The 14,725-nt window shown below is 45.0% G+C and overlaps 1 protein-coding gene across 4 annotated transcripts in view; it reads right to left on the bottom strand.

Annotated features, from left to right (window-relative positions):
* Positions 1-14,725, bottom strand: part of SGPP2 (sphingosine-1-phosphate phosphatase 2) — a 98,284-nt gene that overhangs the window by 48,210 nt on the left and 35,349 nt on the right. The window contains exon 1 of one of the 4 annotated variants that reach the window (XM_079782574.1): positions 13,218-13,730. The exons of the other annotated variants lie outside the window; for them this stretch is intronic. Coding sequence (XP_079638700.1) covers positions 13,218-13,361 — 144 coding nt within the window. The 5' untranslated portion in view covers positions 13,362-13,730. Of the gene's footprint in view, positions 1-13,217; positions 13,731-14,725 lie in introns of those variants that run through there. 4 annotated transcript variants of the gene reach the window in all.

Genomic DNA, 14,725 nt, shown 5'->3' with positions numbered 1-14,725 from the left:
CCGCGGGCCGTAGTTTGAGGACGCCTGTTAAAGCATTATTTTTATTAACCCAACCTGGTAAATTGTCATTGCTAGCTACATCTGCAATAATATACTTTCGACCTGCATACTCATTCTCATCCACTCTCAAGGGTTGTCACTCACTTGCCCAGGGCCTTTTTCAAGGCAGACAACATCGTCATGTGCTTGGGATTGTGGGAGAAAAGGGATATCAGCGGATGAGCTCCAGAATGACAGTCATTTATGGAGTCCGGTGTCTGCCCAGAAAAAACACCGCCCGTGGTCAAGGGAATGTCCCAAAAGACATAGGATTCAGGACTAAAACTAGGCATTGCCTTGCCTTCTGATTCTCATACTCTGCATATAATCAGCCAGAATGTCTCATCTAGATCCTAGAGATTGGTAAGTGCATATCTAAGGAACTTGATTCCCCTTTCAATAGAATCAATAGAAGTTTTGGTTCTGCTACCTCTCTCTGAAAGAATAGGCTTTGGTGCACATGCCATCACACACCACAGAGATGGGATATTTGTAAAATAATCACTCTTTCCAAGCTGTTGTATAAGACACCAACTAGCATGTTAACATATTAAGTACAAATCAAGCAATGCCCCCAATTTTTTTAAAATTTAAAATGGCAAATCTTAGGGACCATGTCTACGTAGAACATTCATTCATTGCTACACTTTAGTGATGGCAGATTATTTACTAATATGCTCCCTTATTTTTAATTACTCTTTTTAAAAATAGATATTGTTTTTACTGATTTTAGAGAGAGGGTAAGACAGAGGGAGAGACACATTGATCGGCTATCTCTTGCACACCCCCTACTGGGGATCGAGCCCACAACCTGGGCCTTGGGCCCTGACTGGGAATCAAACCAGCAACCTCGTGGTGCACAGGACGACACTCAACCAACTGAGCCACACCGGCCGGGCCTACTCTTTTTTTTTTGTTTAAGTTTAGGAAATCAGGACTTTTCAATCTCTAAAGAAAATTAAATGATGATCACGTAGGAAGCCCAAGAAAGATTGACAGTGTCCCTTGAAGGGGAACCACGAGGAACGAGACTGTGCAAGGGTTTCTTCTTTCATCTTCACGTCCAGATAGAATTACAGGCTGTGAGCTCACTGACGTCAGGATGGCGAGACTGAAAGTCAATAAAATAAAAGGACAAGTTTTTCAAATAAGAGCTTGAAAGGGAACTTCACATCAATCACTTTCATCTGCTCAGTTGACATTTGTCGAGATCCCTCAGCCTGTGTCCAAGAATAGGACGGAGGCTGGAGGGGACTGCACCCAGTGTGGCTTTTATATTCTGTATCTAACTGTAGCCTTTTCCACAGCGGAGCTTTGTTTTCCTCCGGACAATCTGTCAGATTTCAGCTCATCCTCGGGACATCTGACATCTTTTTCTTTTCCTCAAGAGCCAACTCTTGTACTGGGGCCATCAGAAAGGGTGAACCAGGATTACGAATTGTGAAATTCTCGAAATTGCGGGAGTGATCTATGGTGGTGACAAAGCTCCACTTGAACCTAGAAACAAGTCTTACAACTGGACAAAACGCTGCCTGGTCATGACTTGGAGAAATCTGTGCCCGAAGCACACAGTGTCCGCTTAGAAAGCGAGTCTGTGAATGGGCAGGGGAAGGGTAGGACAGCGGTTTGCAGGAACTAGAGATGAAGGCTTCTGCTAGAAGAATCTCCTCCACGGACAAGAGCAACAGGAGTCCACACAAAGAAAAATAACCATTCCTCTTTTTAAAGGGCGGGGGGGAGGGAGAATCAACTGTCATTTAAATTCTCAAAATGTCTTAAGAACTTAACTGTTTTTCAAAACATTTGGATCTGCTAAAACCTGAAACACATTGTGCAAAACATTCTTCCATTTAATTGTTAAGCCCTTGTGTGTTTCGGGGGGATTTTTGCTGCAGATGTTTCTGATTCATTTATATTAACTTATCAAGATGACATTTGGAAGAGCTAAAGGATGCTCGAGAAGGAGTCTTTTAAACTTGCGTTCATTAGTTTTAATCCAGGAATTCCACCTCCTGCCCCAACGCACACACTCAGAATTCAGAACTTGGAAGGCTCGGTTCAGTTCCACTTTAACCCGGCAGCATGAAGTCATCCATCCCTAAATCCCTAAAAAAACCCCACACACCCTTTTCTAAAGCATTAAAAGGAACCACCAACAAATGGGTGAAGAGGGCCCAAAGGTACAAACACCTGGTTATAAAATAAATGTCATGGGGATGTAATGTACAGCATGGTGACCATGTACAACACTGTTTTACATATTCGAAAGTTGCTAAGAGTAAATGTAAAAGTTTTCAACACAAGAGAAAAATTCTATAGCTACATAGGGTGACAAAAGTTAACTAGACTTATCGTGATTGCTTTGTGGTATATACAACTATCAGATCATTATATTGAACACTTGAAATGAATATAATGCTAGGTCAATTATAGCTCAACAACAACAAAAATGTTTAAATTTTTTTTAAAAAGCTTCCCTTAAAAAGTAAGAAAGCTATTCAGGCATGTATAAGGTGTTTTCCTTGATCATTTTTATGTACAAAGATTTAAAAATCAACATTGAAATCAGACAAAAATAAAACTCAAGTCTGGCTAGTTTGCCACTGAAATTGAGAAGAGTTTACCTAAAGGCTTTCCTACTTCCATCTTTCTGGCTTATGTGGGCGAAATGGGCACAGATTTTTTTGGCATGTCGTTTTCTTTATCCAAGACTATCATGTTAGTAGGTGTGTGCATACCTGGAGAACAAAGTTGAAGCAAAACATTATCTTCCTGTCACCCCTCCCACTTCTTTCTTTCTTATTCTTCTAATTTTCTTTTCTTCTTCTTCTTCTTCTTCTTTTTTTTTTTTTTTTGGTTAATCCTCACCTGAGGATATTTTTCTATTGTTTTTTTTTTTTTTTTTTTTTTTTTGAGAGAGAGAGAGAGTGGAAGAGAGAGGGAAAGTCAGAGAGCAACATCGATGTGAGACAAACACATCGATTGGTTGCTCCCTTGATCTGGGAATCGAACCTGGGACCCTTTGGTCCACAGGCCGACACTCTATCCACTGAGTCAAACCGCCTAAGGCCCCTTCCACCTCTTACATCCAGCTCTCCCGGGACCCTTCAGTCCTCGGAGCTCTCAAAGAATCCAAGACGGGAAAGAGAACTTGGGGATGATTTTTCTTTCTTGATAGGCAACCCCCCAACACACACATCCAGGGAGAGCCAAGCAGGGAAAGCTGGGACAGAGGGAAGGGGGAGGACCTTTTTCGGAGAAGGTCTCCCTCCCTCCACACTCCTCCTAAGCCTGGGGAAGTGCCACCCATTTTCATCATATTTTCAAGCCATAGTTCCCTCTGAAGGCCAGCTCTGGGGGAGTTTAAAGCCACTTGTCACAAAATAAACTTAGGAAAAAGCTTTGAAATTGTGTGCACACACATAAAAGGACGCTAAGAAGAGAGCCAGGCTGAGTCAGAACAATGGTCCTCCCCACCCAGCCTGTCCCTGGCACACTCTGATTGCTTTGTGCCTGTGAATGTTGGATTTTTGGTTGTTGATGTTCTTCTTTTTCACTTTTGATTTTTTGTGTTAAATGTGTGGGTTTTTTTACGTTACTTGTTTTTTTTTCTGATTCTCTGATTAGTATTTAGTGTGTATTTTTTTTCTGATTAACACATTTCATTCTAGAACATTTGGGAGTTCAAACACTATGTAAAAACAAAGCAAAACTTCCCGGTTACCCCACCCCTGAGTCTCAACCCCTTTGAATAGATCCACTGATCTTTTTCCTGTGCATAAGTGAGAGTGCGTGTGCTGGCCTGTATTTTAATCAAATTGAGATACCACTAAATCTTAGATGTTTAAGTATGATTTTATAGTCTGCCAGTCTTGGGTCCAAACAGATGTACTGGGTGAGTATTTCCTTAGGTCCCTAAATATTATTTTAGATCATGATTTTGGTCAAGCTGAACTGTTTAACTTTTTGCTCCCCCTTCACTGTGCTCCACTCGCTCACTCCTGGGTTCCTAGGCAGATCCCAGACCAGGATGGCAAACATGACCTGCTGGGGGCCCCTGGAGGCGCCATTCCTGGACCCTCTTCTGCCTCGCTCACTCCTTAACCTGACCAAGTAAACATCCACACTGGCAACACTTCCTGGGACTACCTGATTCCATCTTATTGCCGTTTGCTTGTTTTGTTTCCCAAGGACCTAAAGTCTTTTTTTTTTTAAATTGGTTTCAGAGGAAGGGAGAATGAGAGATAGAAACATCAATGATGAGAGAGAATCATTGCTAGGCTGCCTCATGCACGCCCCCTACTGGGGATCGAGCCCGCAACCCGGGCATATGCCCTTGACTGGAATCAAACCCGGGACCCTTCAGTCCGCAGGCCGACGCTTGATCCACTGAGTCAAACCAGCCACGGCAGAACCTAAAGTCTTTTTACCAGATTTTGCAAAAGTTACACTTTAAGTGTGCCCAGGGCCACCGCTCAGAACACACTGCTGAAGAAATAAAGAATGACCTGGGGACGGCCCGGCAGGCACTGTGCTGAAGTGTGTGTGTGTGTGTGTGTGTGTGTGTGTGTGTGTGTGTGTGTGTTCTAAAAAGGTAAAACCAGGTCTTCCAAGGCTGTGAAAGACCTGAGGTTGTTATGTGACCCAGACCCTCCTTCACCAGCTCCAGCTACCACTGGCTGAGACAAATGGATACACATGGAACCTACGAGGGTCTGGGTGTCTGCTAGCCTTGGGTCCAAACAGATCTACTGGGGCAACTCAGGGGAAGTTTGAACATCCTCACCTGTGCAGTGGGTATACCCTCACCTGTGTAGGGGATGTGTCCTCACCTGTGCAGTGGGTATACCCTCACCTGTGTAGGGGATGTGTCCTCACCTGTGCAGTGGGTATACCCTCACCTGTGTAAGGGGTGTGTCCTCACCTGTGCAGTGGATAGAACACCAGCTCCCTTGCAGAGGCATTAGAAAGATGAAATGAAATGAAATCGCTTGTATAAACTACACTGTACGTGCTCAATAAATGATAGTTGTATTTATAATGTTTTTTAAACAGTGTAAATAATAAGAAAATGTCAGAAGTATCCAGTTATAGTGGAACACAGAGGATGGAAAGAAGATGAAAATTAAAAAAACCCACAAAGACATCCTAGAGAAGCAGGTGAGCCATTCTGGAGAGATGACTGGCACTGTGACAGAAAGAGGAAGGAAGAGAGACTACACTGAAGGGAACAGCATGAGGAGAGGATGGCAGCAACAAGGAGCATGTTCCTGGAACAGTCCACAGTCCACAGCTACAGTGTAAGTGTAGGCAGCAAGGCTAGCAGGAAAAGCAGAGCCGGAGAGGAGTCCTGAAGGCCGTGACCAGGAGGTTGGGCTTAACCTGTAGGCAATGGGGAGCCAGTGAGAGAGTTGGACCAGGAGGTGACATGAGCAGGGGTGTGGTCTACATGGCCCCACTGTGCTTGCAATCTTGTCCCTTCTCAGCGATTTCCTATCTTTCTCAGAGTCAGATGTGCCAAAGAAGAGGTCCGAGGCAGGCTACAACACGCCCAGGAACCACCTCCTACGCTGTGCTCACAGAGGGTTTCACACACCGGCCTTTGCCATCGGCAGACCAACAGGAGCCCCTGTGCTCCATTTCACGTCTGAAATAAAAGCTGGATGCTCCGAGAGTCTCCGCGGGCCATCAAGAAAGATGAAGAAAGAGTGCTTTCTGGTTTTGGTCTTGGCTTTGCCATGTGGGATCTGATGATACAGTCATTTAGCAAGAAACCACAGAAACAAAAACAATTTGATGAAACCAGAAGAAAGCGAGTCCATGTACAGACTGGGACCGAATGCCACAGGCTGTGCAGGGACCCAGCCTGACAACCCTCAGGCTCTGGGTCTCAGCAGAGCTCTGTCTCCCAGGGCCCCACGGTTCAGTTGCCTCCTCCCTAAACAGGGACCGCGGTTCCTATACGGAAGGACACAGAACGCATTGAAACTACCAGAGTGTGGGAAATGGGTTCAAATTTCTTTTCATAGAACACAATTTCCAGAAAGTGCTGTGTGACCAGAATTGATGCCCCCGATGGGTCAAAGACGGTCAGAGAAACATGGGTTTGGAGCCTTGATAAGGAAAGGAACCAGACCAAATTAAACAACCTGTGGCAACTGCCTGCCTATGCGGATGACGAGTCCGGGAAGCTTAGGCTTGAAGACTAGAAAAGACGAAATGAAGTTTGGGATCCTCACAGCCCTAATTCCAGAATGGTAGACAGAAGTCCATGTGTGCAAAACTCCTGCCCCCAGCCTCATGCACTTGCACACAAACGCACGCACATGCAAATGCACACACACATATACATACACACACTTCCTTCCCATCCTGCATCCCATGCTATGACGACAACCTGCAACACTAAGCCAGTTGAAATCTCAAGTCCTTGACACACCGTCAGCAATGAGGCTGCTCTGGTGAAAACAATGGCTCCAGCATCACCCATGTCCTTCAAGTGTGGTCCCTAGGCCCACAGCATGGGCACTGCTTGTGTGAAATTCAGACTCCCAGACCCGCGGAGTCCCTGGGGATTTTAGCTCCATTCGCATGCACATTGAAGTTTGAGAAGTACCATCTACATTCATGGAGAAAAGGACTGGGATGTTTGATTGGATAGGATTTTTCTATTCTCTCTGGGCCTGTGCACATGTGAAAGGGGAAACTGCTGGAGAAGCGCAGAAGCCCCGGTGGGAACAGGCAAACCCAGGGAGGCAGGAAGCAGACTAGGGGTTTCTTTTCGGGGTGATGGAAATGCTCTAAAATTGATTGTGGTGATGGCTGCACAGCTCTGTGAATGTACTGGAAACCAACGACGTCGGTGAATTGCATGGTCCGTGAATTATATCTCAGTAACACTTAAAAATCTAAGTAAAAGCACTCAGGAGCCTTGGAAACACCAAATTGGTAACTTCTGAGTTCGACTGCAAAAGAGACACCTATGGAACCAGATCGTGAAGGGTAGCTCCACTAGGAGACTGCTCTTTTGTCCCAGCTTGGTGAGTTTCTTTCAGCACAGAAACACTGAAATGGTCGCTGGTCTTAAAACATGCCCTTAGACCTAGGCCATCAGGGTCCGTGCCCCGACTCCATGATGTAGACACCTCATTCTGATCTCCTCCAGCCGTGTGCTTCCACCCTAAGCAAGGGAAGATGTGCAGTCTTCTAGAACATTCTCCAGGCACCACACCTGGGACCCCAGTATTCCTTGTCCAAATGCCCAGCCTGCATCCAGGCCCCATGCAGGTCTCTTCCCCAGGTCTGTCCTCCCTAGTGTGGATGACAGCACCGGTGTGCACCCCTCCGGGCCCAGGGCTGGCCCTGGCACAGGGGAGTCCTTTGCTCAGTCCCCAGTAGGTGACAGGCTGGTGCCCTGACTTTGCTGCCTTCCAGCTGGAACTCTGGGGTGTCTGAGAAATCTAAACTTGAACCTAGCTTTCTGGATCACATAAGGATATGTATGTCAAGCCAGAAGGTCAAAACATTATGTATTTAATGCTTTGTTGTCTTAATGAATAACTTTAAAATACTTTTTCCTATGGAATCTCTGGCTCCGTTTCTGCATTTGCCCTAAAACCCTGCAGTTTTAGACATCGATATTTTTTCTTCTTCTAAGTTTGTTGAGCACTTAGTGAATATTTTTGGTCTTCTCCCTAATATGTTATATTTTATAGGTAAATATTAATTACTCACTTGAGGCCATCCCATCTTTCCATAACTTCATGCACAATAAATACCAAGGACTTATTTTGGCTCCCAAACAGTACAGAAAGTTTTAGGATAAGAAGCATCTGAAATGTGTTTGCCTTCCTATACCTCATATTTGCAAAACATGGTAGTTAAAAGAAAAAAGAAAAAAACAGGAAATAAAGAATCTATATATATAAAAGCCTAAGGGACCCTTACGACCAGTTGACTGGTCACTATGACAATGCACTGACCACCAGGGGGAAAATGCTCAATGCAGGAGCTGCCCCTGGGTGGTCAGTGCACTCCCACAGCCAACCTCCTGTGGTCCCTCCCCCCGGCTGGCCCTGATTGGCCCTGATCGCTGGCCAGGCCGAGAGACCCCACCCGTGCATGAATTCGTGCACTGGGCCTCTAGTAATGAATAAAGAGGCTGCATATTTTACATTAATAACATGTAACATTCTCCCTGGGCTACTTTTCTTCTGAAGAAAATGGAAAAGCGAATCCTCAAGAAAAAAAAATGGAAGCCTCTGGGCACTTAAAAAACAACAACAGTCACCTTAAGTGGAACTTGGGGGAGGAGGGAACTTAATGAGTTGAACCACGAGAGCTTAAAGACTCTTCCACGGCTCCTGGAATCTTCGTAACTAATCGTTTGGTGACAGAATGCTAGAAGGGGCCCAGCTCTTGTCGTCACAACCCGCAATTTGAGCAGAAGCTACCTTACTTCATGCCCTCCAATATACTCCGCTGTGGGAATCACTTTCATTCCTTGTGAGCTGTGAAGCAGAGGCCCAAGTTCACAACTTTCCTTTGCCCTCCTGTGAGGGGACTGATGTCACCCATGCCTGGTGCCAACCGAGTTGACTCCCGCTCAGATATATTTCAGAAGAGGCTCCCAGCCCGATGCCTCCCCCCACCCAACCCCATCATCTGGGTTCCTTGTGGGAATGCGAAGCTTTTTCTTTGTACTGGGGATTAAATTTAAATATGACAATTTGTATAGCACATGCTTCAACATTTCAATCATTTTGGAAACTGGGGCCGTGGGGGAGATGGGGAAAATGATCTCAGATAAGACTGAATTGGTAAGTTGCCACACAGCTGCTCTGCCCAATATGGTAGCCATATGTGGCTATTCACATTTAATTAGATAAAAACCCAGTTCTCAGTTGTACCAGTTGAATTTCCCGTGCTCAACAGGCCCATGTGATTAATGGCTACCAATTTTGGATGGTGCAAACAGAGAACAATTCCATCCTCACTGGAAGTTCTACTGCACATGCTCAATTGCGAGAGTTTTCATGTTTTCTCTGTAGTCCCAGGCAAGTCTTCTTTTACTCTCCCTGCTGTTGGCACTATAATATATTATACCATCACTTTTGCAACCCTAAAAGTAGATAGTGATGTACTAGCTACACAGCTTCTCAGTTTTGTAATATACTAAACCCCATCAAATTATGTATTTTAGAAGAATAAACTCTGTAGTACATGAATTATATCTCCATTTTAAAAAATAAAGACTAATTGGTCAAATATCCAGAAATAACTCCGCTAATCCACCTTGGCAAGTATCACGGAACAGCCCAAATGACCCTATTCGAATGTGAAGCGGAGAGAACTGAATCATTTTTAATAGCAAACAAAACGAACATCCTTCACCCTCCAGGGGCTCACGACAGCATCTAGATTGGGAGGGCCTTTCATAGAGGCCACTTTCAAAGTTTATCACAAAGTACTGTTGTTAGCCCTGGACTCCCCGCTACCTCTCCCACGTTCTCCTAGTGTCAAGGTTTCCACCTGGCAGAGAGCTGCAGCCCATGTCACCTGGGCTTCTTTCCTCGAGACAATTTCTCCAAGAAAAAGAAAGAAAACACCAGACATGGGCAACAGGCACAGCACCCACCCTGAGCTCCCTGGGGTGTGTTTTCCCTCGTCTCTTTGAGAAAGAGAAGCACCAGCAGGTTCTTCTCTCTTTATCTTGAGATTATTGGCAGGTTAGAGAGCAATTTTCCTGATTTGCTTTGGCAAACAAGATGCCAAGTAGTAGAGGTCTCATTTCTGGAGGTTCCAAAGGGACTTTCTCATTATGGAGAAAGTGTCAAAGAAAGTGGTCGCTAAATGCAGGCACTCCTTGGAAATAACCAAATGGTCTCTGGCTCCCTAATCAAAAGAGGCAACACAGCCCCGTGGTTAAGACTTGGGTTTCAATCCTTGCTCTGCCTCCCACTAGCTGTGAGCCCTGGCTCTATGCCTGTGTCCTCAGCTACAGAAAATAAAATACCTACCTTACGGAGCTGTGAAAAATACACGTGTCAATGGACATGAGGCATTCAGAACCATGCCTGGCATAGAGAAAATGCTGAGTACATGGAAATTGTTGATGATGATAATAATGATACTTGTTCCACCCCATCAGGTACTAAGCAACTACCACTAGGCAATACATTTCCATGTGTCCTGCCACCGTGCTCAGTGGACATGAGAATATATTCTTAAATATATGTCTCAGTCTCATTATTCTTGTCCCTTCCTTTCCTTCCTTTACTTAAAAGAATTTGGTATTTATTTCCTTTTACTTTTAGTGCCCTTGTAATGCTATCGATCTAAACCCAGAGGCAAAAAGCTGCTAAGAGACTCTGTCAATGGGCGAGCAGCAAGCATTGGATTCTTCCCCTCAGATAAGAGGAGGGACAACTATATCTGGAGGTGGCTGTGGGTCAGGGGACAGCCCACGGTGCAGCCTCTCAGCCCATCAGCTCTCTCTCCACAATTTCTAAGTCAGCCACAGACCACACAGAGGGCTTGGGCTCTTGGGGCTCATTAAACTACATTTTTACAGACTTACCAAACTAAAGAGGTAGCTGGACAGCGCCATGCGTGGTCACAGGTGTTTTCTAAATATTAATATGACTTTCCAAGTATACACCATCAGTGGGGCGAGGACTACATTATATATATATCTTTTTCATTTAAGGTCACCCGAAGAAAATACACTAATCATTTAATAGGGCATATTTCTGCCTTCAAAACAGTCCCCAGATGGTTGATTTCATGGATACTCTGAAAATTAATTCTGGAAAGCTGTCTTAGTGGGGAGTTTTGTTCTGTTGAGTCTCTGATTCCAGCTCCCCACTTTCTATTTAGCATGGTTTTTATTCATTTGCTACTTCTTACTAAAAGTGAAGAAACTGGAAGGAGTTGAAATTCCAATCGATCAAGAAAGAGAACAGGAATGCATGGCTCATTTGGTCAAAATACGTTTTTTATGTTATGAGGAAAATACGCAAAGAGGTTGATATTTATAAATCAATATAAAGTAAACCTTAAATGGTTAGGAAGGAAGGAAGGAAGGAAGGAAGGAAGGAAGGAAGGATGAAAGGCATGAAGGAAGGAAGGAAGGGAGGAAGAAAGAAAAAGAAAGAAAGAAAGAAAGAAAGAAAGAAAGAAAGAAAGAAAGAAAGAAAGAGAGAGAGAAAGAAAGGAAGAACCCTGTCACCCTATTTATCCAGAGAGAGCTCAGAATTGATTGGAGAAACATTCCCATTAGTTTGAGTTCTAGGACACAGTGGGAAGGCCAGAGAGAAGTAAGGTCCTTCTCATATCTTTCTCTTCTAACATGATCACAGCTGGGCACTGCCCTCCCCTTCAGGAGTCAGGGGGTAGGGGAGACATGGCATCAGAGGTAGGACCTCCTCTCCTGATTCCTATGGTGGGGGGGGGGCTGGGGTCTGCCAGCCACATCTTTACTGACACACTTAAAAAAAAAAAAGAAAGGCACCATTAGTAAGCAACTTGATTTCCATTGAGTCATCATAGAACCTAGCTAAAATTGAAATCTTCCTGCCTGCCTGTGATGACAATTGTTTTATCCCCAGCTATGCTCAGTTGATTTCCAATAATGCTGTGTGTAGAAAATGGCAGCCTATGCCAGGCTGGTGTGGCTTAGTGGTTGAGTGTTGACCCATGAACCAAGAGATCACTGGTTCAATTCTAGATCAGGGCCCATGCCTGGGTTGCAGGCTTGATCCCCAGTAAGGGCCATGCAGGAGGCAGCTCATTGATGATGTTTCTCTCTTATCGATGTTTCTATCTCTCTATCCCTCTTCCTCTTCTCTCTCTAAAAAAATAAAAATATATTTTAAAAAGAAACTGGCAGCCTATAACTATGGGAAAGAGGAAAAGAGAAAGAAGAGAAAGGTGATCTCTTCGAGAAGTTTCCACAAACGACTGTACTGCTATTAGGAGAGCTTCGATGATCTCAAGCCACTAATCCTGGGAAGGACAGACTCTCCATGCTGCCTGGATGCTACAGGTGATTGCTGATGTCACCTCCACCTGCCAGGCATGGTTTGCTAAGAAATAATACAAGGCTGTGTGTGGAGCAATAAGTGAGTCCTCTCAGTCCCAGAGGAGGCAAAATGTTCAATGCTGCAGGAGAAAATACCACTGATGTTTTATATTCTTATTTTTCTTAAGTGGGTGAGAGATTACTTTTAGGTTGAAGTCTATGAAATTGACAATATTTGATCATTTTTGCTCTATAAAATAGTAATTTCTTATGGTTCAATGCATGAACACAGAGGTTCCCATTTATTTTTTTATTGAGGTAAAATTGACATACAACATTATATTAGTTTCAGCTGTACAACATGATGATTCAACATTTGTATACACTGGGACAGAGTGGAATTCTGCTGCCTCAAGTCTGTGTTTGAACTTGGCTCTTGACCACAGGGCCAACGTGACCCGGCAGAGCAGAGGTCACAGAAGAGCGCCCGGCACACTGAATTAAGACCCACAATCATACACTCACTCTGGCCCACATGTAACTTGCTTTTAAAAAATTAGTTGCCAGAATTTTCAAACTCCCCAAATTTCATACCCTCTTTTGAGAATCAAAGTCTGGCAATAGTGCACATTCCCACAGGCCTTGTGGCAAGAATGGCCTCGTTCTCAGAAAGGGTTGCCTTCTTTAGGACAAGGCATGCGTTCTCCATTGCCAGCCAAGCCTTCAATGTGACCACAGTTGCTTTTCCCCTGGCCCAGGTGAGCTTTTCAGTCCAAGGTTAACTAAACCAGGTCATGGTTCATGTGTCCTCACCCAGAGTGTCAAGGCCTGCCATCAATGTGTCAGAAAACTGGACGGGTTAACCACTTCCCCTCTCTCCACACCAGCCTCCTCCCTCCTAGCCTTTCCAGAGAAGGCTCATTGGGTGAGGGCACCATATGGGTAGAAAGAGGAAGAGACCAGGCAGAGGGCGCAGCTGGGAGGCAGCCCCTGCATTCATCGCACAAACAGGACCACGCTGGCAAAATCCCCACGAACGGAAATTCTACAACCCCTCTCTCTAATCCAGTCCTAATGTTCAGCAACCTTCACTGTCAGGAAATCCTACCCTAAATAACCCAAATCCTTCACGCAGCTTAAACCCATTTCCTCTTACTTTCTGCTCACTGGAGATGGGGAACAGCTGGTCACCGTTCTCTGTACCAAGTTCTTTGTCAACTGGATGATTGGATTCTGGCTCTGGACCACTGTCATAATTAGGAGCCTGACCAGTTCCATATTGTGCCGTCTGCAAAAACATGTCGAATAGGAAGATAAAATTGTGAGCATGCTGTGATTCAGAAATGTGCCATCAGGGGAACGCGATCCCTCGCCATGCCACCAGGCTGTTCCCAGTTTAGAAACTTGCAAATGGGAGTTTTCTACGTGGAAAAAGAAAAATGTTTTTCTGAGGCTAGCTCTGCCACATGAGCAAAACACACAACAATGCAAAGGCTCTATTAAGGCCAACGAGAGAAACAATATGCAGAGTGAGCACTGATTGAGCACTTCTGTGCTTCCATGACCGGCATCGTCTCAGATGCAGTTCTCAACAAGGCACTGAGTGGGCATTAGGACCTTTTCTTGCTTTGCAGGTGAGGAAATGGAGCCACACAGAGCTAACTTGTCCAAGTTTACACACCAGTGAGGACGTGTTTAAACCCAAGCAGTTGGAGTCCAGAGCCGGTGACCCCTCAACCACCCCTCCCTTCTGCACATAAACCTGGTGCTGTGAGTCTGGGCAGCTCACCGCCTGGAATATAGTCCCTTTGTTTCAGTGATCATGCTTGGCCAGTGGAGACCAAGAAGTCACGGCCATACTCAGGTGCTGTGCTCCTGACGTAGCACAAAGGAAGTCTATAGCCTAAAAATTCAAATAAGCTTGATGCCACCAAGCTTGAATTCTTCTCATATAAAGAGTCCTACGTGAGACCCGGGGTCTCCACTTAGATGTGGACAGTAAGTAGCCCCCCAATTCCCAGCTGGATGACTGTACCCACGTATGTGCTCCGGGGTCTGACCTGGCTCAGAGGCCAGGTCCCACCACATATCACCTGGTCACATCCTGCCTGCCTCCGTGTCCCCAGCAGTAGAGTGGTGATGACAGCTGCTTCCTGGTGGTGTGGGCGGCACATCTCTCCTCTCACTCACCAGCTCTCCCCTTGCCCAGCCATGTCTCCTCACTGCACTTAGTTCTAACCATTATCATTGTTTCGCCTCCTTCACCAGCCTGTAGACTCAACAGCGAAGGGGCTTTGCCTATTTGATTCACCCCTGTACCCCTGGTGCCATGCACACCACAGGCACTCACTAATACTTGGAGAATGACTAAGTTATCATTAGAAGAATTAAATAAAGCCACCCATGTAAAATGTAATAAAGATTATTTCTACCCACTTCTCATAGTTTTCTCCTTGAAATCTGTTCTTATCTACCTAATTTATCAGCCCTCTATGGTTATGCAATGGTCACTCCATCTTCTACTGTACAACCTTGGCGTGGACACCAAGGTTCCTTGCTGACCAAGCAATACCTCCTGAAAGTCCCAGAAACTCACATTCTATGCCACTTCAGAATGGCTTCTACCCTAAGCTTTGGGCCAATCTTATGCTTTCAATGGAGGCA

The sequence above is a fragment of the Cnephaeus nilssonii genome (assembly GCF_951640355.1).
Source record: "Cnephaeus nilssonii genome assembly, chromosome: 10".
Taxonomy (NCBI): domain Eukaryota; kingdom Metazoa; phylum Chordata; class Mammalia; order Chiroptera; family Vespertilionidae; genus Cnephaeus; species Cnephaeus nilssonii.
This window is presented reverse-complemented; position numbering and strand designations above follow the sequence as displayed.